Below are 27,709 nucleotides of genomic sequence, written 5' to 3' on the forward strand. Positions count from 1 at the left end.
CACCACGAGTCGGGAAAAGTGGCGCTTGCGCATTAGCCGCACGGGTGTGTCCTAGTGGCCACTTGGAAAGCGGTGGGCAGCTGGCAAAGGGGCTAGTTAGCGCCTGCGTAGTACTAAGCTCAAGGGAGCGTTTTGAGTTGAACGAGCTGGCGCGTCTCGAAGGCGCCTGCGTATTCCTTCGACAGGCGGTGGTGTCAAATCAGGAAGGCGGGCGTGGCTGCAGGGAACGCCTGCGCGTTGCTCCTCCAAAGGGGTGGGGCGAGCCCAGAACTGGAGTTAGTGGGCGTGGTCTCAGAGGCGCCTGCGCGGAGGCGGTTGGAGGGAGGCCCGATTCCCCTTTGTTCGGGTTCGCCATTTTGCTAGGCAGCGGCAGTGGCGGCGGCGGCGGCGGCTGGAGCCTCTGATTGGGTTTCGGAGTCCGGTACTGGAGCCAATCAGCGCGGGCAGCGAACCGGGGGAGCGAGGCACGGTGAGTGTGAGGAGCCAATATCCAGCGGCCCAGAGCCGGCCCCAGCGCCCCGATTGGCGGGTCTCGCTGACCACTCAGGAGAGGCCCAGGCGCCCGTCGAGCCCGGGGAGTCGAGCTGAGCCTAGCCCAGCAGGGCGGCCAGCGGCCCCGGCCCGGGGCCTGCGAGCGCCTCGGGGCACTCCCGGCCGAGGCCTGCAGGGGCCGCCCCGCACTGGGATGGCGCCCCGGGGAGCAGGCACCTCGGGGCTCCGACCCTCGCCGGGTGCCAGGATCAGTTGGGAATGCGTCCCCGTTTCCCGACTCTTAGGCCCAGGTTCTCAGGCCCCAGGCCCGGGGCCACGAATGGCCCTACACTAGGGGACACATGCGCGCCCTGGGCCTCGGCGATTTCCTCCTGGTCGTTCTGGCCGCAAACTTAAACCTGCCCTTGCTCTCTCTACTCTCCGGCCCTTGGGGCAGGAAGCCTCCCCCAGGCCCCCCGCTCCCCGCGAGCCGGGTCTGTCTATCTGCAGCCCCACTAGGTCGGGAGGGAGGCCTGGGGAGGGTGCGCGCCCTGGCCGCGGGGTCCCGAGTGCGGCTGGCAACGGGGCTGGCCCGCCCTCGCCTCGGAGCCCTACAGGCCCGCCCCTGCTGTCTTCCTGGTGGGGAGAGGGGGCCGTTAGTTCGCCCACTCCCCGTGCTCCGCTGCGCCCCTCCTCCCAGCCCGCTCCGCCCGGGTCTCCGGCCCGGCGCCGTTACCACCCCTTTTGGCTCGTCATTTCCTCTCTTCCCCGCCCCGTTCGCAGTGGCAGGACCGCACACCTCCGTCTTGGAGTCCAACCAAGCGGTCTCCTTTTCTTGTCGGGGCTGTAAGACTAGTCCATTCGGTGCCTGGAACCTCACTCTTAGAAGATTGATACCCTTGCGCATTCTTTTTCCCGGAGGCTGCACAACTTGCTGTTCATATTACTAATCTTATCCACTGCTCATTTTGTGAAATCTCCCTCCGTTGGAAATGTAGTACAGTTTCGGGTTTTTTTTTTTTTCCTTTGTTTTTGCTTTCGCCTTTCTATGTTACTTTGTATCAGGCTTGACCCAGTCCACTCATCTCTTGGTTTATGTTTTTCTGATACACTTTATAATGCTGTGTTAACGTTTTCTCAGCAGATGTTTAGAAGCTTTAACAGTGTAGTGGAGTTTTCCTTAGGGTGAGAGGTTGCTTTGGCAACCAATTATCCAGCAGTATATGCCAGGTATAATCCATGTGTTGGGGAGCGAGTCCGTAGAGGTCAATAAGAACTGTGCCCACCTGATGGAAATTGACAGGTGAACAGGTAGTTAATACCTAACGGTTAGGGCTATAAAGGGGCCAAGTTCAGTGCTGTGAAGTATCGATGCGTGAACTAGCCTCCGTGAAAGGCTTATCACCGCCGCACTTTTGACTGGCCTTGAGGAATGATGGTAATTCTTCCACAAGAAAGACGGAAGAGCATTACTTGAAGAGAAGAAAAGCATGTGCGGAGGAATCAAATTACACTGAGGCAGGAAGATGGGATAGGGAAGTGGGCAGTAGTAGTGATAGTTTAGGGGGGAAAGGTCCAGTTGGTAAAATACTTGTATATCTTGCTAAGGAATATTTTGGAAACAGTTATTATTTTGTATGGAGGTTCAAGTAGAAGGAATCTAGAGCTATATTTTTTTCATAAGATTGAAAAAACAAGTTTCTGACTTGTTTTATGGGTTCTGCCCCGTGATAGTGGCTGAGTTCTTTGGGGAAGAGGAGAAGACTTTTGTCCTAGGACTCTGAAAATTATTTTTACTCATGTGAATCATCTAGTGCATTCCTTGGCACATAGAGGTCTTCAGTATCTGGTGCCCATTTCTAAATTCACATTTAATGCTATACAACTGGTAGGTTTCAGAAAACTCCAGTATTCCAGTGCTCTTTCATTACTGAAGCTTCGGGGACAGGTTTTATTTTCACTTTTTAGGATGAGTTTTTCATTGTTGCTTAAATCATTTTCTTAACTCATTTGATTGTCACATTATCCGCATTAGCAGAAGAGATGATAGGGCTTAAATAGTCTAAAAAGCATGTATATTTGCCTTTGGAAATTTTGTTCATTTGTTTTTGGATACAGGGCTTTCCTCTATCATCCAGGCTGGAATACAGTGGCGCAGTCATAGCTCACTGTAACCTGGAACTCCTGGGCTCAAGCCATCCTCCCATCTTGGTCTCCCAAAACTTTGGGATTACAGGCATGAGCTACTGCGTCCTGGCCTGAAATAGATGTTTTAACCTTAGTATTTAAACATAGGTATGTTCTGGTCACTTCAAAATCACTAAATACTTTTGCTTGGCATCTTTCTAAAAGGCATTCTAATCTGGTAACTTTTTTGCTAAGTATCTTTCAAGCTTCCACCAATCTGCAGAAGAATTTGTCTGACATTTCTAGAGACAGTAGTGTGGCCCCAAGCTTTTCTTCCCGTTTAGTCTGCTACTCACATGCTGAAATGTTTCTGTTCTTGTTTTTATGCTCTCTTGATTTGTAGTACTTCACCTTCCTCCACATCATCACATAGCTAAATCTTTCTCACACTTAAGACCAGTTCATCCTGCAGGCCTCTGACAGCAAAGAAAAAAAAAAGTTCAAATAGTACCTTTTCTTTTAAGCCTTGTTGATTTATCCCCAGCTGGAACAAATCTCTGTCCTCCAAATTCCCATATCACTTTATCTCTTAGGATTCCAGTATAGGTTTTTACTCCATTACTAAACTTAAAGACTCTTTGAAGTTAGACTCTTCATCAGAGATTTCTTTTTATTTTTAAAACCTTCAGAACAGCGTCTGGCACATGGTATATAGTTAGTGGAGAGAAGTGCGTTAGAAAGCTCCAATCCAGAAATCTGTAGGATGATGGGGAAGCTGGACAGCCCTTTGTTGTAGTCTAGTCTTTCATCTAACATGTATCAGGACCCACTTGTTGAGTTGTGAAAGAAATTCAGTGAGCCAATGCTAGGGATTTTAAAATAATAGAATATAAAATGTCTGCCAGGCATGATGATGGCTCACGCCTGTAATCCCAGCACTTTGGGAGGCCAAGGGGGGGAATCCTTTGAGCTGAGGAGTCTGAGACCAGCCTGGGTGACATAGGGAGACCCCCTCTCTTAAAAGAAAAAAAAAAAAAGAACAGAAAATATCAAAGTGCATCTTGTGTTGTATAAGGGTAAATACTTGAAACTTTTGTTTCAGTTACGTTTTATGCTTTATGTGTGCACTGAGTTGTGATAATGAAGTGTGTTTCTTACTAAGGGTTGTGATCAAAAAAGTTAAAAAGCTACTGTTCTAGGCTTTGCCTGGTAGTGATTATCAGCTGTGGTTATCCTAGGTCTTTTCATATGCTTACACTAGTTGAGTTTCTGAAGGTTTTAGCTTTGGAGTGTGTGTAGGTCCACATAGAATGGGTTCCTAGTGAGTGGTTGTTTAAATTTCAGCTTTTGCACCTTGGAATAGTGGGGCAAAGAGAATTACACTGAGAAGAGAATGCACTAGGAAGATAATTTTCATGCTAGCCAGAATAAACACTCTTATTATTTGTTTCTCTCTCTTTGAGGAAAAACCATTCAAAACTTTGTGTTAAGAGCAAGAGCTAGACAGACTAAATCTGGCTAACTTAAGTTTGTCATAATCTTGGGCAAAGAGGCACTTTGGGAAAGACTTGAATTGTATTGCAGTCTTGCTGACTGAATCTCACAGTAGTAGGAACATACGACTTTACTGAAGCCAGTTGCTTATAGCATTAACCGTTAATAGTATCATTATCATGATACAGACTAAATCACTGTCATTAATGTGAGAGAGAATTGCTGCCAGATTTGAAGCTGCTCTTCAAATCTTTATACTCTTCAAAGTACAGATTTAAGTATTGCTAAATTGGTTCATTTGTATTACCAGGATAAACTAGTTAAGAAGAAAATATGTTACATCTATTAGTCATTATCATGTGCTTCAAGTTATATTTTAGTCTTGTAAAGATGTAAACTTCTGGATATTAGTCAAAGAAAAAATCTCATATAAGAAGGAAATTTGGAGTTGGGAAGGTGTTGAAACTTAAAAGACATTCCTTTCATGATCCTTATTTTTAAAATAAATGTATTGAGACATAGTTTAGATACAAAGTGTAATAATTTTAAGTGTGCATTTTGATGAGTTTTGACAAATTTGTACACCTGTGCAACCGCTACCACAATGAAGATATAAAACATTTTCATCATCCTACAATATTCCTAAGGCTCCATGCCAGTCAACCTCCCTCTTTCCTGTCTCCCTGTATTCTCCACTCCCAAGGAACCACTGATCTATTTTCTGTCTCTAGATTACTGATGTCTTTTGGAGATTTTATGTAAATGGAATCATATATATTCTTTTACATCATAACCTTAATTTCATTAGTTTACAGACATAAATATATTGTGTATTGAGACAAGATAGAATTTAGGGAAGGCTGTTAGTGTCCCTAACAGATTCACAGTCTGGCTGAAAACCTGATTTTCTGTTCTATACCCAGAATCTCTGAGGAGCAGACTTAGTCAACCAATTCCAAAAAGACTGGTGTAAAAATCAGAAAACCAGTTGTTCATGTTGCTGAATATATTTGCTCCCTGTTGGCCAATCTATATGTAAATCCAAATTATAGTTAGATATTTACCTAGTGAGCATTCCCTTAGATCAAGGGCAGTGCTTTGGAGAACCATATGGCCGCAAGTCCGCTCGCTGTGATGACATAGCCTGTTATTTATGGCTCATAGATTCTTATATTGTATCCATTTTGATTATGAGTAATGGGGTTGATTAATTTTTATTTTGATTAAATTTTGTTATATTTTTCCCAACATTCCAACATTCATTTGGGAAATAAGAATTTTCAAGTATGCAGTGAAATCAAAGAAATTTGAAAATAAACACCTGTATACTTGCCAGTTAGGGTCTATTATTAACATCTTACTATAATTGCCTTACCAGATATTTCTCCACCCATTCATCCATTTTTTTGATGCATTTCAAAGTAAATTTTAGATATCAATACACTTCTTTCTAAATAGCTGGACATATACTTGCACATATTTTGATTTCTTCTTTCAGACTGTCTTGAGACACCTTGCAAATGATGAATTCCACCAGCATGTGTGGACTTATGGAGAGTGGTACTCTGCTTTGCCACTATAATGAGCAGCTCAGTTAGGCCACGTCATTTTATTATTCAGATGTTGGAATTTATGAGGGCCTACTGAAAAATCGGAAAGACCTATCTACATTTTTGTTTATATATCTGTCCTCCCTCCCATATTTCCAAGATGAGTTACCCATTGCTAATTTATATCATTTTAATTGTTTAATGAAGTCTTTAATAAGCTTCTCAGATATCATTCAGTTTATCTAATTGTATCCTTATTTTTGAAAGCGGATCTTCAACTCTATGAGAAGGGTAAATTTTGGCTACCATATGTAGTGGACCTGAGTAACTTGTTTGGTGGGAAGCAATTATGTGTTACAACTTTAAAGAACCTTTATTCTCTAAAGTATATGTGCAAACCTGAAAATCAGCGTTACGTAGGCCTTGTATCAAAGTGATGTTGCAGCTTAATGAGTATCTCTAAGGTGCAGGTAGTGCTCTGACAGTATTGAAAGGTAAGGTTGTCAATAAGAAATGACTGAAAGCATTTTAGAAACGTGAAAATAGTACTATGTTATGATTGTGCCATATAATCCTAGTTAAAAATGATACTGAGGCCGGGCGCGGTGGCTCAAGCCTGTAATCCCAGCACTTTGGGAGGCCGAGACGGGCGGATCACGAGGTCAGGAGATCGAGACCATCCTGGCTAACACGGTGAAACCCCGTCTCTACTAAAAAATACAAAAAACTAGCCAGGCGAGGTGGCGGGCGCCTGTAGTCCCAGCTACTCGGGAGGCTGAGGCAGGAGAATGGCGTGAACCCAGGAGGCGGAGCTTGCAGTGAGCTGAGATCCGGCCACTGCACTCCAGCCTGGGTGGCAGAGCGAGACTCAGTCTCAAAAAAAAAAAAAAATGATACTGAATATAAGCATTTCCTATTCTCTTATCCTGTTTTCTTGAAAATAAAGTACAGTGATAAATTATCCAGGTTAATTGTCTGGTAAGGCCTTTATTGACAATCTCACTTTAGTTTCTTTCCCTACCTTTCTAATAGGAGTGTACCTCACAGCCTTCTAGGATCTCCAGAGCGGACAGGAATCTCACTTGGAGGGACCATGGAGCAGTATACAGCAAACAGCAATAGTTCGACAGAGCAGATTGTTGTCCAGGCAGGACAGATTCAGCAGCAGGTATGGAAGTAAAACGGCTTTAAACATCACAGCAATGAAACTGATAACAGCACCACTCAATTGGTTGGTCTATTTCCCTGGGGCATTATTTGAAAGGTACCAGATCTTGTGAAATATTGGGTCTGATGGCTTGTGCTGAAATGCCATGTCTAGCCCATGACCACTTAGAATCTACTCTTCATGGGTGCCTAGTTATAGTAAATTGCCTCTTTTATCTCATTATAAGTAAAAACATCTAGTCTGGTTTTCAGATGGAAATTTGGACTTTTAAATTTTTCTGGATTCTATTTGGTCTTTTTCTCTTCTTGTTTGAGCTAACTTGTGATTTAGTAAGGCTTTGGCCACAACAGACAAACCAATATAGCTTCCAAGAAATCTTCTGTTCTTTGATTTGGTCTGCCACATTTTTTATTCAGAAAAGCTCTGGTTTAACATTAGGATAATACTTAGACAGTCGTTCTTATGGATAAGCACATATTAGAAAGGAATTCCCTGCTGCTGGTTTATTCCTAATTAATAGATTGCTTTCTTGAATTTATACACAGGTTAAATTTTCTGATGCTTTATGCTTGGGTTTATTATAGTAAAATTTCACTTTTTTCCCACCCCTAGAAGAAATTTATTATGCTTCTATTTGACCTTAGGCCAAGATTGATATTTTGGAAATATTTTGTTTTCAAAATGGAATTTAGCTAATATAGAAAGGTAGTAGGGAAAGCAAAGGAAGTATTGATGATGAGTTGTTCCCATCTAATGATCAAAGGAAGGAGCTACTCTTAATTAAAAGACAAACTCCCTTGATAGCTTTCCCTTCCATACAGCTGCTGTGGCCCTGGCAGGTTCCTTTAACTGCCTTTTTAGAGAAAGGGATTCCACAAAGGGCCCTCCATTCAGACCAGTACTCCGGAGGGTGGGTTTTTATTCTTTCAGAATTTGCCATTAGTGGATGTAAAAATAAGGTTGAATCATTGAAATGGCTCTTAAAGCAGTCCAGTTGGGTAGAAATAATCTTAGTTTTGAAGCTGGGCATGGTGCTGCATGCCTGTAATCCCAGCTACTCTGGAGGCTGAGACAGGAAGGTTGGCTTAAGCCCAGGAATTCAAGACCAGCCTGGGCAAAACAGCAAGACCCCATCTCGAAATAAGTAAATAAATAAAGTTAAAAAAAAAAAAAAAAGAATCTTAGTTTTGGGACATAAGAGCATTGACGTCATGAAGATGATTTCGGTTCACAGTGATTACTTCTCCTTTCTTTGTGACTGCATTTAAGCCCAGAATTTTTTTTATGGTAGTTTCAGGGCTATTAAAACCTAGTCATTTTTTCTTGTGAACTCATTTGAGGAGATAAAAAGAGCACTAAATAATTGTGTAAGTAGAAGTATCAGACTCCTGTTTCTGGAGGGAAAGATTGCATTACAAATCTTTGTGTTAATGATGACAACTGTTTTGAGTTTTTGAGTCACATTTTGAGGTCCACTCTAGAGACAAAGGGCTAATATCTTTAATGCTACTACCTTCAACAAAACAGCTTCAGTATAGGGAGTCTGTACATTTTGAAAGTCCTTCAGGCTTCTCTCCCTCTCCTCCAAGAGGTAAGGTGATCTCATGTCTTGAACTACACATTTCCTTCCTGACATATTTCAAGCTCTTCCTGTTCCTGTTCTCAGCAGCAGGGTGGTGTCACTGCTGTGCAGTTGCAGACTGAGGCCCAGGTGGCATCCGCCTCAGGCCAGCAAGTCCAGACCCTCCAGGTAGTGGTACCCTCTCTGATTCTCTGTGAGCACTGCATGAACTTCTCCTCTCCTCATGTCTGGTGCTGTTTGTGTTAGGATCTCCAGTAGGAATGGCAAAGTCAGTTGCATGTCTTTGATGCTGCTAACTTGTCTTTGAGGCTTATCAGATGCCAGTTTCCTAATGTTTTGTGCCAAGTCATATAGAGACCCCATATCAACTTTCTGAGAATTGGATTTGACTAGCATGTTTCTTTGAGAACGCCTGGAAAAGAAATGATGTAAGTGACAGGAAGAAATTCTTATAAGTGACATTAGAATTTATTCAGGGCTCAAACTCTGATCCAATTAATTGCATGGTAAAAATTTTGTGTATTTGCGTTATAATGGAGAAGGAAATATATACATATATAGACACACATAAACTAGGCTAGGCTGTGCTTTATTTTTATTCAAGGGGCAACTCAACTGAAAAATAATCATTACACTTGGCAAGGTTTATCTAAGCACTGAATCTTGTTAATCTCTTGTTAACTGCTATTGTTTCCACTACCTTTCCTGGGGAAATAGTGACCTGTCTTATTACTAGATCTGCAAAGATTACCCCAGATACCTCTTGGTTAGGCAGAAGCAGGATATGCTTTCTGTAAGTCTTAGGTATTAAAGCCACTGTGATAATTTTTGGTTAATCAATACAGTTCTTTAGCATTGTGTATGGCTAAGTTAAGTATACTAAATTGGGTTCTAATTTGACCAGTTCCTATAAGAAACAGGAGTAGGAGCACTAGTCTACTCTGTATCTGTAGGTTACTTTTATTAAAATGACTGTATTTTTGAAAAATTGGCAAGATTTGGGTACCCTACTTTTTCCCTCCATTGAATTGGAAATGATTCAAAGTAGAATCTAGAATGTAGAACTGGCATCTCACTTTATTGCTAGTGCTGCTAAACATCCTGCAGATAACTACCTCTTATTGTTATCACTTCACTTTATCCTTTCAGTCCCACCCCTACCCCTGCCACCAATAGTGTTTGGTAATGATATACAACCAACTTTGAAAATAAATTAAGCTGAAAGAAACTGAGCTTGTAGGCACTCCAAAACTGTTCAAATCTCACAGTCCAACAGCTTGTTAATGTTTTTCATGCTTGCTTCATCTTACTCATATATAAAACAGTATTTTGGATTGTCATTAACCCCTTGTGGAATAGGAATGTAACATGCTCTTAACTGTATGGCTTCTTGTTTGATGCATGTGTCTTTGTAACATTTTTCTGTTGTAAATACAGTGAGCTCTTTGGAGTCTCAAATCATTTATCATGTGCATGAATAGCACATCAGTTGGAGAGGAAATTAAGATGATGAATAGATAGAAAATTATTAATAGTTGTATCTTAAAACTTGTGTTTCCTACTTACATAGATTTTATTTAAAATAAGTGGAAACAATATGGAAATAATAGAGACCTTTCCTCTAGGGATCTGATTATTTTGGGAGAATTTTAAATAGTTATTTTGTTTATTCATGCTGCATGTATTCTGAGAAATCTCTCTTGATACAGAATATGCAAGCATTTGATGTAGCAAAGGGAATGGGGAAATAAGGGAAGGAGATAGCATGAGAGAGTCAGGCTGTAAAGTCCTTAAAAAAGTAAAGTAAAGGCTCTCATTGGACAGTTTAACAAAACTTAGGATTTCAGCATTCCTGGTGATTTTAATACATTAGTGGCGGTGGCGGTGGTGGTGGTGATTGTAGGAAAACCTCACTATCTAACCTACTCATCTAGGACAGAATGATCTTTTAACTAATTGCTGTTACTTGCACATACATTAAGTGTGAATATTTCAGCCATGAATATTCTGTTCTAAGTAATTTCTGTCAAAGATAGAGTCTGAAAATGAAAGTTTTGGACTATTCCATGGATCATTCCAGTTTACTTCTAAAGCACTTTTAAAGCACTTCCAGAAAGCATTCTATTAGGTATTTTTGTGTTGGGACTTAAGATGTGACAGAGCACTTGTAGTGACCTGGCTTCTACAGTAGTCTGTTTACTCATAGGAGGTTGAAATTTGTACACTTGACTGCTCTGTGTAATTTCAATATTTGTTGTTGCTTCTGATAAAGCTAAAATAACCATGTGGATATTATAGAGGTCAGTGTGAGGAATTCCACCATGGAGACTGCAAACTGACCAGAAAGTATTTTTAAGAAATCTTTAGTAGTGAGCTCTTTAAACAACACACATATCTAGAATTCACAGAGTAAAATGAGCAGGGTAAAGGTATACATTTGATATTTCATTTTAGCTTGAGAGACTATAGGGAGAAAAGGGTCATCCTCTACATGAGCTTCCAGAGCTGCTTGCTACCCAGCCTCCTGGAGTCATTGCTGGGTACAGTTTTATTTACCTTCTTCACTTTATTTAGAATTTGTACTCAACCACCATCACCACCATCACCTTTCCCTCTCATTGCCTCCTCTCCAGCCTTCACAGAGACCATCCCTGGATTGATTTAAACAGGCAACTAACCTTGCCATTATGATTAAATGTTTGTCATGGATTTAGCCTGTGTTTGGTGACAAATGCCTTATATCTACTGAGACTTCTCAAAGACTCTGGATATTCTCCATTATGTCTGACCTTAAAGTATTGAGCTTGGCATTTAGTAACAGGTATCATAGATATTTAAAGATAACTTGAGGACTTAAGACATATATTTTCTTAGTCTTTTCTACCTTTTCCTTTTCTAGCAAGACAGCAGAATAGTTCCAGTGATTGTCTTTTGGTAAAAACCATTTTGTGTCTTATGTTATTTCATTGTTCTTATTTTATTTCATTCTAGGTCCAAGGGCAGCCATTAATGGTGCAGGTCAGTGGAGGCCAGCTAATCACATCAACTGGCCAACCCATCATGGTCCAGGCTGTCCCTGGTGGACAAGGTCAAACCATCATGCAAGTACCTGTTTCTGGAACACAGGGTTTGCAGCAGGTGAGTAGTATTTAAAAATGTTGAGCAGTATATCAGAGGAGAGGTTTCAAAGAATAGATTATTACAAACTGATAATTGATAATGCATTTAACTGCTTTCTAACCCACATTTTGCATTCAGTTGATTTTCTGCCTTTATAGTACCAGTGATATAAACTAGAACTATGCAGAAATTGGACAGCTGCAGTAAAGACCAAGATATTAGACATGATCTTGAATTGCTGTAAAGTATATAAAGAGGTTAGAATCTAGTTTATAGTATATTTTATTTTAAAAGAAACAAAAATGAATATTTAGAAAGTTAGAAAAATAACAAAATGAGCAAAAAGTGGGTCCAAATTTATTAAGTAGAAAACTGACGTATAGAAAGGATATATAAAATCTAGATTATTTAAGCAGACCAATAAAACAGGTAAATCCAGTTGAAAGACTGATTGAGAAACAGAAAACAAAAGTAAGCAAAGATGTAGAAGAGATTAAAGGAAGACCAGGCACGGTGGCTCACGCCTGTAATCCCAGCATTTGGGGAGGCTGAGACAGGTGGATCACTTGAGGCCAGGAGTTCAAGACCAGCCTGGCCAACATGACAAAACCCCATCTCTACTAAAAATACAAAAATACCTGGGCGTGGTGGCAGGCGCCTGTAATCCCAGCTACTTGGGGGGTTTGGGCATGAGATCTCTTGAACCCGGAAAGCGGAGGTTGCAGTAAGCCAAGATTGTGCCACTGCACTCCAGGCTGGGCACCACAGCAAGACTCTGTCTCAAAAAAAAAAAAAAAAAAGAAAAGAAAAAAAGAAGAGATTAACAGAAATATGTAGAAATGTTACATACAACTCTGGTATCAAATTTTTAAATTAGATATTTCTCATCAAGATGGCAAAAAAAAAACAAAAAAATCATTATATCCACTGCTAGGATGGATGTGGAGAAAAAGAATTATCATTATTTTTGGTAATTTCAAACTGTGGAGTTATTTTGGAAAGGCAACTCACTATCTGTTAAATACAACGAACATTTGAGCTAGCAGTCCCACTTCTGAGAATCTGTCCTATAGGAAGAAAAGCATCAATAGTAGGGAGAAATTATAAAGACACTTTTCATAGCATTGTACTAGCAAAAAATAAAATTGTAATCTGAGTGTCCATTAATAAGAATAAGGAAATGGTTGGAATAAATCATAATATATTCACATGGAATATTGCATCATCGTTAAAAGAAATGAACTGTTGACTTGGGGTGGGTTAATATTGAAATATTTTTAGTGAAAATAATTTGCAGAGAAATAGTGTGTGATCTCATCTTTGTAATTCATGACCAACCCCTCATGAGTATATGTTTATAGTCATGTAAAAGGGAGTATGAGAGAACTATTAGTTATTCTATCTAAATCTTTGTATTGTTTCAACAGTTATAGCAGTCATATTAATGTCTTAGTTTTCTGAAGGAATTTTAAGTTGAAAAAAGCAGCCATGATCACACTGCTCATAAATCAAACTTGTACTTTTTGTGTATTCTCTTGTGTTTTCATGCATAATTTTTGGGCATAACTGTACCATGCATGTGGGGTTGTGTTTTCGTTGTTGTTGTTGTTGTTTTTTAATCCTTTCATAATGTTCAGTCACCTTGATGAATCAGAATTTCTAATTTATAAAATATAGTCAAGGATTTTGGTTTTCATTTGCTTTTGTAGGTAAACATATTTGGGCACAATAGTTTTATTTTTCAACTGAATTCTCAGGATAATTTCTTTGGATTGGGGATTGCTTGGGTAAACGGTAAGGGCATATTTGAGCCCATTGGCATATTTTTGCCTAGACAGAATTGTACTTGGGATTAAAAATAGTTTTCACATTTCTCCTTGCATAAATATATGAGGCTTTAAATATCTTTTCAACATGTGCTTTCCTCAATTCCCTATTGCTATATCCTTTCTGTTCTTCTCTCTTTGCTTCCTCTCCAGCCCCGCTTGCTGCGCCTTCTCCACTGTTGAGTAGAGACAGTGTGGTATTGTTAGGATCAGTATACTGTGAGTGTAGTGATCCAGCTTTCATTACCAGGTCTGCCATTAAATAAGCATTCTGATCTTGGCCAAGTTATTTAATTGTTGGTTTGCTCATCTAAAAATAAAATTTATATGAGATGATATCTAAAGTTCATTCTAGCTCTAAGTTCTGTGATTTTTATGGGGTTTTATTTTGCTATAAGGAACCTTCAAAGAGTTATTTCCCTGCTTCCAATAAGGCTATAACTAATCAAGCTGAAAAAAATATATTCTGTTACATAAGTAAAGCTCTCTAGGTGAGATTCCATAGCCTCCCTTATAATGCTTAAGGCTTTACTCCCCTTTGTATAGGAGTTTTTTTTTGTTTTTTGTTTTCCCTCATTAGTGTTCTTTGCGTAGCCATTTTTTAAAGAAGGGTACTTCTTAACCTTTTTTGAATTGTATTCTCTATTTTAGAATCCTAGTAAAGCTTGCACCCTCTAAGAAAAAGTACAGATGTCCAGTCTCATGAAAAATTCTGCATATAATTTTAGATTAAAATCCTTGGCCTGAGAAAGACACTGGAACCAGAGAGAGCCAAGAAATAAATAGAAGAATATTGGAAGTTGGCATATAATAAAAGTGTTGTAAACATATCAGTGAAGAAATGGCTGAAGAATGATACAGAAAAGAAATTGATTTCTACTTCATACTGTATTTTAAAAAGTATTCACTAGGTGGATTAAAGATCTAATTGTAGAAAAGTAAACTTGGAAAATTCAAAAGAAAATTATAAGAGAATTTTTATGCTACAGAGAAGGATTTTTTAAAAACAAATTGACTATTTTAAAACATAGTATGCATTGAAATACATCAAATAAAAGTAAACAAGGTGAAAACTTGGAAAATATATTTTTAATACATATAACTGAGTTTGTATTCAGAATATGTATAAATAACTTTTATGTATTTATACAAAAATAGAAAAATGGGCAAAGAATATAAATAGATAGAGGAAATCCTAATAGCCAATATAAACTTAGAAATGAAGTTGGTTCACATAACCAGATAAATTTGTTTACTTATTTGCCAATACTTTCTAAATGCCAATTAGCTAAGTATTTGGAAAAAATAATTAAGAAAACCTAGGCAATCTATCCCCTAACAAAGTAGGATCCATGAATGTCTCTAAGACGTGGAACCCATTGACCTGTTTTTTTCACCTTCCTTCCATCAGTAGTCCTTTTTCCTATCAGCTGGTAGACTTTGTGATAACTTCAGATTCTAGACATGTTCTTCTTTCCAGACCAAGGTGCTCCCAAGTTGAAATTGTGGATGGAAAGTGACCTGGCTATAAAAATCTAGCTTTCTGAAAGTATCCTCCTTCCAAACTGCCATCTCTGTTGAAGCAATGCTCAAATAAAAAAAGTTTGTTGATGGAATTAATGGTCAAAGAGGTAAAGAAAAGGTTACTTAGTAGTAGCCATGCATTCTGGCTTTTAAGTTTAGGAGGTATTCTTGAATATAAAATACTAGAAATTTTGAGCTCTGGGGCTCTCCTCACTGCTTTCTCTTTTGTGCCTAAAAAAAAAAAAAATGTATCCACTAGTGATATGAAAATAGGATTTTGTACACCCAACATTTAAAGGGTTGTACTGCAGTTTTTTTAGTTCCAAATTTTAGAGAAATATTTTTCAAGATTCTTGTCTGGTTTTTGATAATACTCCTAATAAAGTGGCTATAGCCATTAAAAAAAGAAAGAAGATAGATTTGGATAGCACATGATCCCTTGCTTTCCATAATTGCTTTCTAAGGTTTAGCTAGCCAATCCTAGGACCAAATAGGAGATACAAATTAAATCAACAAAAATTTGACAAACATTAATGACAGTAGTAAGTATTGGTGAGGTTATTGGAAACTAATAGGAGGAATATAATGTGTCACACTGCCTTAATTATCTATTACTGTATAACAAATTATCCTAGAAGTTAGCAGCTTAAAGCAACAAACATTTGGCGAGGCAGGTGGATCACGAGATCAGGAGATCGAGACCATCCTGGCTAACACGGTGAAACCCCGTCTCTACTAAAAATACAAAAAAAAAAAAAAATTAGCCAGCCATGGTGGCGGGCCCCGTAAGCCCCGCTACCTGGAAGGGTGAGGGAGGAGAATGGCATTCACCTGGGAGGCGGGGCGTGAGAGGAGAAAACACCACACCACACCAGCCCCGGGGAAAAAGCGGAGTCCCCCCTCTTAAAAAAAAAAAAAAAAAAAAAAAGAGAAAAGTTTATTTGATAGTTTCTGTGAGTTAGGAATCCTGACACAGCTTTGTTGGATTCTTTCAAGGTCCTCTCAAGCCCCTTATCAAGGTGTTGTCCTGGGCTGTAGTCATCACATTTGACTAGGGTAGAATACATTTTGGGTTTTTTCTTTGTTTGTTTTTTTGAGACAGGTACTCGCTCTGTTGCCCAGGCTGGAGTGCAGTGGTACAGATCTTGACTCACTGCAACCTCTGCCTCCCAGGCTCAAATGATCCTGCCACCTCAGTTCCCCAAGTAGCTGGGACCACGGGCATGTCCTAGCATGCCTGGATAATTTTTGTATTTTTCAGTAGATACAGGGTTTTGCCATATTGCCCAGGCTGGTCTTGAACTCCTGACCTAATCTGTTCGCCTCAGCCTCCTAAAGTGCTGGGATTACGGGCATGAGCCATTGTGCCTGGCTGTCAACATTTTTAATATATATATTATTTCCTCTGTAAAAAAGTACTTCATTATTCACCAAAATGGCAAGGTTAAAAAATAATAATAAAGCACTTTAGAGTATATTTTATTTTATTTTATTTTATTTTTTTGAGACAGAATCTCACTCTGTCGCCCAGGCTATAGTGCAGTGGTGTGATCTCGGCTCACTGCAACCTCCGCCTCCAGTTCAAGTGATTCTCCTGCCTCAGTCTCCCAAGTAGCTGGGATTACAGGCATGCACCACCGTGCCCAGCTAGTTTTTGTATTTTTAGTAGAGACAGGGTTTCCCCGTGTTGGCCAGGCTGGTCTCAAACTCATGACCTCAAGTGATCCACCCACCTCGGCCTCCGAAAGTGCAGGGATTACAGGCATGAGCCACACCACGCCCGGCCCAGAGCGTATTTTAAATATACATGCTTTTCAATATATATGTTTATACCACTGCTATCTTTTATGAAAACTGAGATTGATTTCTTAATATCAGGTATCCAGACAGTGTTCAAAATTCCCTGATTGTTTCATAAATGGAAAATAAATTGTCTCTACTTCATAATGGAGGGCAGAGCAGGACTTCTTTTTTCCTCTTCAGAACATTTTCTGCTTTCTAGAGAAATGTGGATAACTCTCAGGACCAAAGGAGACCAGTGTCAGTAGAGTACAATCCTTTTTTATGTTCTTTTCTGCAGATACAGTTGGTCCCACCTGGACAGATCCAGATCCAGGGTGGACAGGCTGTGCAAGTGCAGGGCCAGCAGGGCCAGACACAGCAGATCATCATCCAGCAGCCCCAGACGGCCGTCACTGCTGGCCAGACTCAGGTAATTCCACTAGCTCTGTCACACAGGAGCACAACTGATTTGGAAGAGTCAGATAACTTGAGTCAGATATTTCATGTATAGCATGTATATAGAAAAGGGGATGAAAACCATAAAAAAATTTGGTTTTGGCCAGGCATGGTGGCTCACACCCGTAATGCCAACACTTTGAGAGGCCAAGGCAGGCTAATCACAAGGTCAAGAGATCGAGGACATCCTGGCCAACATAGTGAAACCCCGTAAAAATACAAAAATTAGCTGGGTATGGTGGCACATGCTATGTAATCCTAACTACTCAGGAGGCTGAGGCAGGAGAATCACTTGAACCAAGGAGGCGGAGGTTGCAGTGAGCTGAGATTGTGCCATTGCACTCCAGCCTGGCAACAGAGTGAGACTCCGTCCCAAAAAAATAATTTTTTTTTTTTAAGGACTACATGGTTCTTTGTTAGTATCTTTGGGATCTATTGAGTTGGGTCGTTATTTATTTCCTCCAGACACAGCAGCAGATCGCTGTCCAGGGACAGCAAGTGGCACAGACTGCTGAAGGGCAGACCATTGTCTATCAGCCAGTTAATGCAGATGGCACCATTCTCCAGCAAGGTAAGTGTACTCATAAGTTTCCCTAGGACTTCTTGGGGCAACTTTTTTGTCCTTTAGGCAACTGATACCTTTAGAATTTGAGTGGTGAACTTGACACCGCATATTTTTTGGACAAAAAAAAAAAAGATTTCCTCTAGCTCTCCATTGATTGTTGGTTTCTTGTCACCATCCATGACCAACTGTGATTCCATGTGTAGCAGTTTCTACAGTGGTTGCTAATCTAGGGATTGTGTAAGCTTTTAGGGAAGAAGTGTTTCTAAACAGAAGATTAGAAATAGGGAGTTTATTGGGAAAGAGAGAAATAGATCAAAAATCAAGTTGACTTTAGAGTGCTGTTGCTGCTTATGTTTTTTTCTGGGTCACTCCATTACTTTAAATGACTATTACGTATACAGCACTTTTACTTAGAAGAGTTCTCAAAGAGCCTCTAGTCTAGTAAGAGAGACATGTGAACAAATAAATACAATGCAGGGCCCTCATGGAAGTATGTTCTAGGAATAGATAACATAAATAATAGAGAGATCTGTTTGGTCTGGGAGGAGGAGTGCACAAACTGAACTTGAAGGCTTTTGGAAGCGCTTGTTAGTCAAATAGTTAAATCAAAAAAGGACATCTTTGTTAGATTCCATGACTTTGTGATTGAAAATTTGCAATATACAAGATCCAGAGAGTGCACTGTGTGCTCTTGTATTACTCGGGGGAGGCCCTGAACTGGATTGAGCCCAGGCAAGAGCTCAAACAGAATGGTGAACAAATCCTGAAGTGCTGCTGTTGATAGTCTGGGGACTTGGAATGTTTGGTTTAATTTTAAGTTTTAATACTACAACTGACTCATTGTCAGTTTGAGATAAACAAAGTATAAGTTTTAAAATCTCTGTCCTGAAGCAGATTGCTCATATGTACAAGAGCAGTAGGTACAGCTATAGTCAGACTGACCTGTAGAAGAAGAGACCACCAAACCTTTTCACCTTTTGAAAACTGCTAAGGATAGAGTTACTCAAAACTGGGACCTAGAGAGTTAATAGAATTTCAAAGATTGTGATTACTTGGATTATATATAGCACACCAGAGTGGGAGAGTGCTTTTTCTCCCCTTGTGTTTTTCAGTGTGTTTTGCCAGGATCAGTGAGTGTGTACCAGATAGAAGAGGGACTAACTATGTTCCCTTCTTTCTGTTCTGTGTGCCTGTTTTTTGTTTGTTTTATGTTTTGTTTTCTTAAAGTTACAGTCCCTGTTTCAGGCATGATCACTATCCCAGCAGCCAGTTTGGCAGGAGCACAGATTGTTCAGACAGGAGCCAATACCAACACAACCAGCAGTGGGCAAGGGACTGTCACTGTGACACTACCAGTGGCAGGCAATGTGGTCAATTCAGGAGGGATGGTCATGGTAAGAAAATGTATTTTTCACCTTTGTCTTCGAAATTTTCTTGAACATGCAACTTGATGCCTCCTAAAATTTATTATGTTGACCTCTTGGGATTGAGATCGATCCTTAAGGCAGTCAGTAATCTACTTTTACAATAACATTATGACAAACCATAATTCATTCTGGGCACCTACTGTGTGCCAGGGACTATTCACCAGGGACTATTCTAGATGCTGGAGATAAAGCAATGGATAAATAATGATTTTATGCAATTCTTTTCAGAATTCAAATAATGAAGGGAATAATATATTAATCTTTGAGAAGTGGAAAGTAGTATTGCCCATAATGGACAAAATAAGAAATAAGCTAAAAATTAGAAAGATTGTAATTGATAGAGAAACCAAAAAAAAAGTATGATATAAATGTATTGGGAAGATAGGAAGACTTGGGTGGTGTGAGTGAAAGCTAAATCCTCATATGTCAAAATAGTATGTTAAAATGCATAGATTAAGAATGAGTAACAGAAGTCTGCACAGAGGTGGAGGAAGCTATGAAAAGAAACAGAAGCAAGCCTGGCTCAGTGGCATGCACCTGTAGTCCTAGCTACTCGGGAGGCTAATCCAGGAGGATGGCTTAAGTCCAGGAGTTTGAGCTCAGCCTCGGCAACATATGAGACCTTGTTTCTACGAACTAAATGATAAATAAATAATTTTTATAAAAGATTAATATAGTTATTCAAAGCGGTTGTATCTGGGAAAGAGCTGTGGGGTACAGGACTCTGTTACTTGTTTTCACATTTAGTACAGTGTTTTGGTGTTTTTTAAGAAAAATTAGGATTGAACTATAAGTTAACTATTAAATTATTTTTATAAATATAGGCATTTAGTAGCACTTGGTCTCATCTATTTTTGTGCTGTTTTTTTGTCTTATGACTACTGTTCCTGACCATTAGATGGCAGCAGAAATATCTACAGCCATGGGTAGACATGAATTAGGGCATGCTTATATAGTTTCTCAGAGTGGCACCTGAACCTCCTATGACACAGTTATCTGGGGTGTTTGTTTAAAGTGCAGATCTTAAATTTCTCCAGGGATCTGCATTTACCCAAGTACCCTATACAAATTACTTTTTGTGGCATTTAGAAAAAAATGGATGAAGAGAAACCAAGAAACTCTATGTCCATACTTCATGCCACCAATAAGCTCTGGTTTCCTGTTCACACAGATGGTTCCTGGGGCTGGCTCTGTGCCTGCTATCCAAAGAATCCCTCTACCTGGAGCAGAGATGCTTGAAGAAGAGCCTCTGTACGTGAATGCCAAACAATACCACCGTATTCTTAAGAGGAGGCAAGCCCGGGCTAAACTAGAGGCAGAAGGGAAAATTCCAAAGGAAAGAAGGGTATGTATAACATTGGGAAGGATATAGGAGAGGAGAATAGCAGGGTTCTAGTTTTGAAATTATCTTTTATATGGCTTGTTTTCTCATGTACCTTCCAAAAAATTGACGTTAGATACTTATCTCTTTTGTAAGAGTTAGCATTTGTTATTACTGTATGCAGCTGCAGTTATAACAACGAAAACAAACAGTGGCTTAAATAAGATGTTACTCTTTTTCATACATAAAAGTAGTCCAGAGATAAATTATCTTGGACTGGCAGCACATTTTCACAGTTCTCAAGACCTGTTTCACTGCTTTAATATTGCTAGTGTGCTGTTCATAGTCCAAGATTCCTGCTTAGACTCCAGCCTAGGAAGAAAGGGAACAAGAAAGGTATCCTTTCTTTCTTTTTTTTTTTTTTTCTGAGACTGAGGCTTGCTCTGTCACCCAGGCCGGAGCGCGGTGGCACAATCTCAGCTGACTGCAACCTCCCTTCCAGGTTCAAGTGATTATCCTGCCTCAGCCTCCTGAGTAGCTGGGATTACAGGTGCGCGCCACCACACATAGCTTATTTTTGTATTTTTAGTAGAGGTGGGGTTTCACCATGTTGGCCAGACTGGTCTCGAACTCCTGACCTCCAGTGATCCACCTGCCTCGGCCTCCCAAAGTGCTGGGATTATAGGCGTAAGCCACCGTACCCAGCCAGGTACCCTTTCTTTCAAGGAAACTTTCAAGAAGTCGTGTACCTTTCACTGCCAGAATTTAGTTACCTGATCACACTTAACATGCAGATAAGGCTAGGAAAGTCCAGCCAGGTGTGGTGGCAAATGCCTGTAGTCCTACTTGGGAGGCTGAGGCAGGAGGATCACATGAGCCCAGGAATTCAAAGCTGCAGTGATTCATGATCATGCCACTGCAGTCCAGCAGCAAGGGTGTCAGAGTGAGACCCTGTTTCTAGAAAATAATAATAAACTTTAATGCTAGGAAAGTCTTTTTACTGAACACTCATTTGCTCAAATGAAATTTGGCCTGTTATTAAAGCAGAGGGAAGGGTATATTGGGAAGTATAGGTGGTAATCTGTTATTTTTTTTAAAAAATTCATACTGTAAGCATTCACATTCTTACATTCTTACTAATTATATGTGGTTAGCTATCTTACTTACTAGGTGTTTTCTCCAAAGCTTTCATCATCATTCTAAGTCATAATTGTCCCTTGTGGCTTTGATCCCAGCTGTCTTAAACTTTGGAGAATGGAATTTGTGCACTAGATAATTGTGCTGGTTCTGGATAGTATTAATAGTTAAATGGTTTTATTTCTCATTTTAGAAATACCTGCATGAGTCTCGGCACCGTCATGCCATGGCACGGAAGCGTGGTGAAGGTGGACGATTTTTCTCTCCAAAGGAAAAGGATAGTCCCCATATGCAGGTAGGAATACATATACCTTTTATTCTTCTCTTTATTACCTTGTATTGACTTGAGTTGAAGACTTCAGCAGTGTCCTCTTGCTATTTTCATACTCTGGGACTACTCACATTCTCTAAACTAGACGCAATCTTATGTCTCTTTAATCTTGAAATCACTAGGCCAGGCTTGGTGGCTCATGCCTGTAATCCCAACACTTTGGGAGGCTGAAGTGGGAAGCCCAGGATTTCAAGACCAGCCTGGGCAACATGGCAAAACTCCATCTCTACAAAAAAATACAAAAACTAGCCAGGCCTGGTGATGTATGCCTGTCGTCCCAGCTACTTGGAAGGTTGAGATGGAAGGATAACTTGAGCCCAGGAGGTTGAGGCTACAGTGAACCAAGATGGCACCACTGCACTCCAGCCTGAGTGACAGAGTGAGACCCTGTCTCAAAAAGAGTACTAAAGGTTTTTAATCCAGTGGTCTTTCTTTGCTCTTCATCTTTGTCAGTTATTACTATCCATTCTTTCTTGAAAGTCACACTTTTCTTAATTTTCAAGAAACAAGTTTTATTTTTACTGAGCAAGTTTTATTACCCTATCACAAATATAATTTGAATGTTTACTTTTTTCCCTTCTAACTGATGTGAGCCTGGCCTTATCCTCTCTTCTTTGGCTTAGGTTTATAAAATAGCTGCCTAATTTCGTTTCCCTTCTTCCACTCTTGTCCCCCTCTAGCCTACTCTCCACATCCTAGTGTCATCTTTTTAAAATGTTTATCCTATCAAGTCACTGTTCTGCTCAAGCTCCTTCAACGCTTACCCTTTCCCATTTGCACTTGGACTGACATCCAAAGTGATTACTACTATGCCCAGCAAAGTCTTGCATGCTCCAGCTCCTGTCTAACTTCATTTCTACTTCTTGGTCTCTATGCTGCTGCTTACTGTTCATTGGTCTATTTCCTGCCATGGGCCTTTGTCCTTAGAATTTTCAGTCTGTATGCCCTTTGCTCTATCTTTTTCATGGCTATCTCCCCATCTGTTAGGTCCGGGTTTAATTAAATACCCTATCTAGAGTAGGTCTCTTCTCTCTCAGTATTTTCTTACAACAGCTTTTCTTTTCTTTTTTTGGAGGCAGTGGTGTGATTATGGCGCACTTTAGCCTTGACCTCCCAGCTCAAGTGATCCTCCCACTTTAGCCTCCCGAGTAGCTGGGACTATAGCCACGCACCACATGCCCGCTAAGTTTTAAAAGTTTTGTGGAGATGGAGTCTCACTTTGTTGCCCAGGCTGGTCTCAAACTCCTAGGCTCAAGCAAGCCTCTTGCCTCGGCCTCCCAAAGTGCTAGGATTACAAGTGCACACCATTGCACTTGGCCCTTTTCTTTACAGTGTAATAATAATTAAGTTGTTGAATTTTTCGAGATTGTTTCCTTCACTAGACTATAAGTTGTATAGAGGATACAGGATTGTTTTGTTCTCTGTTATATTTATGGACTTAGTTCTATTTAAGTAAGTTGTATTTAAGTACTGACTTAGATGTATTTGTTGGGTTTGGTATCCAGTTCTGAACCAAGCAATCAGTGTTTCTTGAATTAATAGATTCCTCCCATTTGCTGATACTCCATTCTATATTAACATCACATTCCACTTGCACTATTGCAATATCCATTAAATTAATCTCCAATCTCCTCTAATTGACCTTATATAGTACTGCCAGATGGTTAAAGTGTGTTTTTTAACCTGCCAGTCCCCAGGTCAAGAATGCATGCTTAACTGCATCAAATCTCAAACTATTTCTGTATAACGTCTGAGCAACTTTGCCTTATCACCCCTCTCAACAGTCAAACTAGGTTTCCTCGGTGTCCCCACACATGAACACTAACAACTCTTTCAGTGCTATTAGTCCTCACCTGTAGTGTGAGAGCCCCTCCTTTCTCATTGCTGTTCATTCATACAGTGTATGAATGTGGGCCTGACAGCTATAGGAGGGCATTGTGCCAGGAACTCTCCTCATTCTTTGTGCTAACAATATGATCTTGGTCAATTCAGCCTCTTTATTTTTATCTGTAAAGTGGAATACTGTTGATACTTCATAGCAATGTTGTAGAGATTTCATTCAGTAATCCACATTAGGCATCTATGTAGCACCATACCTAGTGCATGGTGAGTTCAGTAAATGCTAGTTGTTTTTGCTCATTGTTCAAGATCCAGTTCCAGTCTTCCATCTCCAGAACTCTTTCAGCTTTTTCTCAGATCCTGCCTACCAAGGCTTCAGAGCCTTGGTATGGGGGAACTAAAGGTGGTTCTTGCGGAGTGTTGCAAAAAGCTTCCAAGGATTTATCCTTGTGTTAACACTGTAGGTCTTAAGTGAGAAACAGCATATAGAGTTTAGTGGAAAGAAGATTAAATGGGAGTCAGGAGATTTGGGAGTTAGCCCTTGCTGGGCTCCTAACTTTCTGACCCTGACCCTAGTCCAGGCAAATCACTTTACCCATCTGGCCTTCAGATTTATCTGTAAAATGAGTACATTAAAGTGTATAGATTCTAATGATTCTTTCCAGCCCTGCTAAGTACTTAGTATTTAAATGATGATCAAAAAACAGTGACAAAAATACAGCATGACATGGGTTTTCTGAATCTTTTCCTTAGCCACCTGAATACTCTTAACCCTTAAGTATAGAGAACAACACAAGGTTCTTAGGAAAGAGATACACTAACAGTTCCGGAGTGTTTCACCACGGAGCGCAGGCCAGACTTCAAATTCTTTTAAGAATAAGGTTTATTGTCTCTTCTTTCCTAATGGGGCTGCACTTAAGCCATGTATGCAGACTTAAGATGTATTACAAGCCTTTGATTTACTTCGTAAAGTTATGCGTATTCTCTTGAGGATAAGTAGTGAGCCATCAGTCCTGTTGCTTTTGCAAAGGACTTTAATTATCGTGTCATCTTTGTCTCTAGGATCCAAACCAAGCCGATGAAGAAGCAATGACACAGATCATCCGAGTGTCCTAACCCCAGGCCATATGATGGAGCTGATCAAGGTCATGTTTCTCACCAGTTTCTCACTGTTCCAGGAAATTGATCAACTCTTCCAATGGGACATTGACGATCACATTCTGCCCTTTTCTACAGGACGGAAACCACTTAGTTTTTCATAAGTGGCTCAGTATTACAATTGCAGCAATGCCTGGCAAATTGAAGTTGCAAGCCTTTGTCTTACTCTTTCAGTCAGGACCTATTTCAGACTGTTGATCACACTGACATTTCATGGATTCGGATGATGCAGGGAGACACATGCCACCCCAGCAGTACACAAAGCACTTATGTTGACTGGTGACGTGAGCCAGCCATCTCAGCAGGGAAAAACAACCTTCTCAACCAAAACTGCAATCAGGAAAGCAGCAGCCCACTCCTTCCCATGGAATCTAGACAGTATTTATCCCTCTGGTGGGGGAATCTCACACTGACTAACTGAATGGACGCTTTGTATTCAGAGATGGCTTCCAAGCAAGGAAGTTCTATCTTGTGATATGGAAACAATAAATTTCTGAGATACATTCTTCTAATCTGTGGTAATAAGAATTCCTGTCTGCCTAGATGGTAGGTTGGTATTTCTGGACTCTAGCCAAGAAAAAGCTAACTCTGGGGATAGAATGATAAAAGCCTCAAGCACTAAAAATATACATTGCCGAATCTCTTTTTCTAGCTTTGAAAAGTTGTGGCCTGCTTGTCCCTCTGTTGACTGGTCATCTGGACCATCGTACTTGCTGTGGCTTCTTCTAAGACAATGTAGAGGATATTGAACCTTGAAACTGCCTTTCCTAAGTAGAGAACAAGACTATTCAACAACTTCTTTGCTGAAGCACTGAGGACATTTGTAGTACTCCTAAAGGGAGAGCCAAACTAGAGATTTTCAATCATAGACTTTGTGACAGCATTTGGGGAGCTGAAAGGTTCATGTGTTTCGTCCTAGGAGGAGAGAGTGGGGGAGAGAGAGAGAGAGAGAGAGCATGTACACCCATATGTTATCATAGAGCACGATTCTCCAGTGGATGGATACCTGGAATGGATCATTAAGATGAAGAGAGTAATTCACACTCTAGAACCTTTAACAAGCACTGAAAGGAAGAAGCCTGAGATTTGGTCCTTGGCAATTTCTGGAAAGCACTGATCAGTCACGCTGTCCTGAACAGAGTCCAAGTTACCCACTAAAGCTTGAGGTGGATGTTGGCTTCACTCCCGCAGCACAATGCTGGCCCTAGAAAGCGAGCATTTTCATTCTTCCCATGGCAGCTGATTCTTTGGTGCCAGTTTTCATGTTTTCTCCATAGGCCTTGTGCAGAAAGGTTTTCTCATTGCATCCGTACTGTGAGAATAAACTGCAGACTAGAAAGAAACATGCCTGCAGGGTCAGGAACTGGGCCACTGTTCCCAGAATGGGTTGTGCCTCAGAATTCTATTTCTCTTTTAGATGTTGAACCCTGAGAGAACTAAGATGATATTTCAGAAGAGTTGGCTGCCTTCTCTGGAAACAAGGAAAACCCAATAATTCTGAGGAACATTGGGGGTCAAATACCAAGAATAAAAATTGGTTCTTTGACTTCAGCTTAACTGTATTAAGACAGAAATTAAGCCCTCTAAAAACACCACAAAGAGAGATCATTGTAATGATAGAAATAGAGGTACAGAGCTATGCAAAGGAAACAGGAAGTGAAATCTTCCTAGTCCCAGGGATCTGGTAATCTGTCCTGGCTTCCAGATGTCAAAGGGCTGATCCTTTGGTAAGCTCACTAGAAACTTCTGGCTCTCTACAAGAGTTTGGGATATTAATGTTATTCAGTAAGTCCCAAGTTTTTCAGAGGATAGATTACTAACAATGAGGAATTTATATTCCTTGGTTAATTTAGGAGTCTAAGATGCAGAGTTCAGAAAGAAATTACTCAGACCTAACTCTGAGTGCTTAAGCCGCCAACAGTTAGAAGATGCTATTTATTTGTGTCTGTAAGTTTGTACATAGTAATGCCAACCTTGTTGCTGAATTTTTTATTTGTGGGGGATGAGTTTGAATTTTGTTTGAAATGCTTCAGTTGTCATTTTGTCATTGCATTTCAAGTCGCTCATGACCCTTTTCTTGTGGTGACTTTAGCACACCATAGTAGCCCACAAAGTGGGGGCAGGGTATTGACATTTAGATTTTTTCTTTGATTCTAGTTCTTTTATTGATTTTTATTTGTGACTGTAGTGATGACTTCACAGATGGAGAAAGAGTGAATGGATGAATGAATAATTGGTTTAATGCCTAGTTATGCAACTTGAGTGCTTTTTTTTTGGCAGGATAATTTAAGTGTATATATTTTAACTGCACTGGTACATTGAACATGTCAGTGTCGATGCCACTGGACCAACAGAGCATTTTGTGGCTATAGGGTGCCTGGTAATAATGTCTTGATTTTTCTTTGGGACTCAACTATATCGAAGGTTTTTCCCCCCGCAGTATGGGGGTGTACAGGTGATCGATCATTAATGTCATTGCAATTGTTATTTTTAAAAATAAATTTATAAAAATAACCAAAAAGTAATGTGACTTTTGGGGAATCTGCAACTCCTGGGTTCTAGGTTGTGTTTCCAATGTTGAAATTGTGACCTCTGCCAACAAGACATGTCTGCATGGACGGTGTCTCTTTAAACAGTATCTAACTTGTAATGTCTGGGCCTCTTAGCTTTATCTCCCCTTAATTTCTTCCCTTTTGGCCCTTCCACCCTGTTGAGGAGATATTTTCTGTCAATTGCAGGCTGATCATACATTTGATGCTACTACTGAGTTTATCAAAATGTGACGAAAATTAGCCCTTATCACAAAAACAGCCTTGATTAAGTATTCTAGA

The 27,709-nt window shown here is 40.1% G+C and overlaps 1 protein-coding gene across 11 annotated transcripts; it reads left to right on the forward strand.

The window, feature by feature from the left end:
* Positions 1 to 17: 17 nt before the first annotated feature.
* Positions 18 to 27,392, forward strand: NFYA (nuclear transcription factor Y subunit alpha). 11 transcript variants are annotated; one of them, XM_021937249.2, is made up of 10 exons: positions 18 to 469; positions 6,675 to 6,810; positions 8,477 to 8,563; positions 11,384 to 11,530; positions 16,943 to 17,074; positions 17,566 to 17,671; positions 18,911 to 19,059; positions 20,264 to 20,437; positions 21,744 to 21,845; positions 24,783 to 27,392. In XM_021937249.2, the coding sequence occupies exons 2-10, from the start codon at positions 6,736 to 6,738 to the stop codon at positions 24,834 to 24,836; spliced, it is 1,026 nt and encodes a 341-aa protein (XP_021792941.1). In that variant the 5' UTR covers positions 18 to 469; positions 6,675 to 6,735; the 3' UTR covers positions 24,837 to 27,392. The 11 variants fall into 11 exon arrangements, with proteins under 11 accessions (XP_021792941.1, XP_021792943.1, XP_003897632.1 ...); XM_003897583.5 differs by having other exon boundaries at positions 20 to 469; positions 18,893 to 19,059; XM_009205105.4 differs by having other exon boundaries at positions 20 to 469; positions 8,480 to 8,563; positions 18,893 to 19,059.
* The last annotated feature ends 317 nt before the right edge of the window (positions 27,393 to 27,709 follow it).

The sequence above is a fragment of the Papio anubis genome, chromosome 6, assembly GCF_008728515.1.
Source record: "Papio anubis isolate 15944 chromosome 6, Panubis1.0, whole genome shotgun sequence".
Classification (NCBI taxonomy): domain Eukaryota; kingdom Metazoa; phylum Chordata; class Mammalia; order Primates; family Cercopithecidae; genus Papio; species Papio anubis.

Excerpts from the sequence above, each read along its gene's own strand:
- NFYA (XM_003897583.5), top strand. The coding sequence starts at position 6,736 with ATGGAGCAGTATACAGCAAACAGCAATAGTTCGACAGAGCAGATTGTT. Across the intron at positions 20,438-21,743 it reads AAATTCCAAAGGAAAGAAGG|AAATACCTGCATGAGTCTCG; the intron begins GTATGTATAACA and ends TTCTCATTTTAG. Across the intron at positions 21,846-24,782 it reads AGGATAGTCCCCATATGCAG|GATCCAAACCAAGCCGATGA; the intron begins GTAGGAATACAT and ends CTTTGTCTCTAG.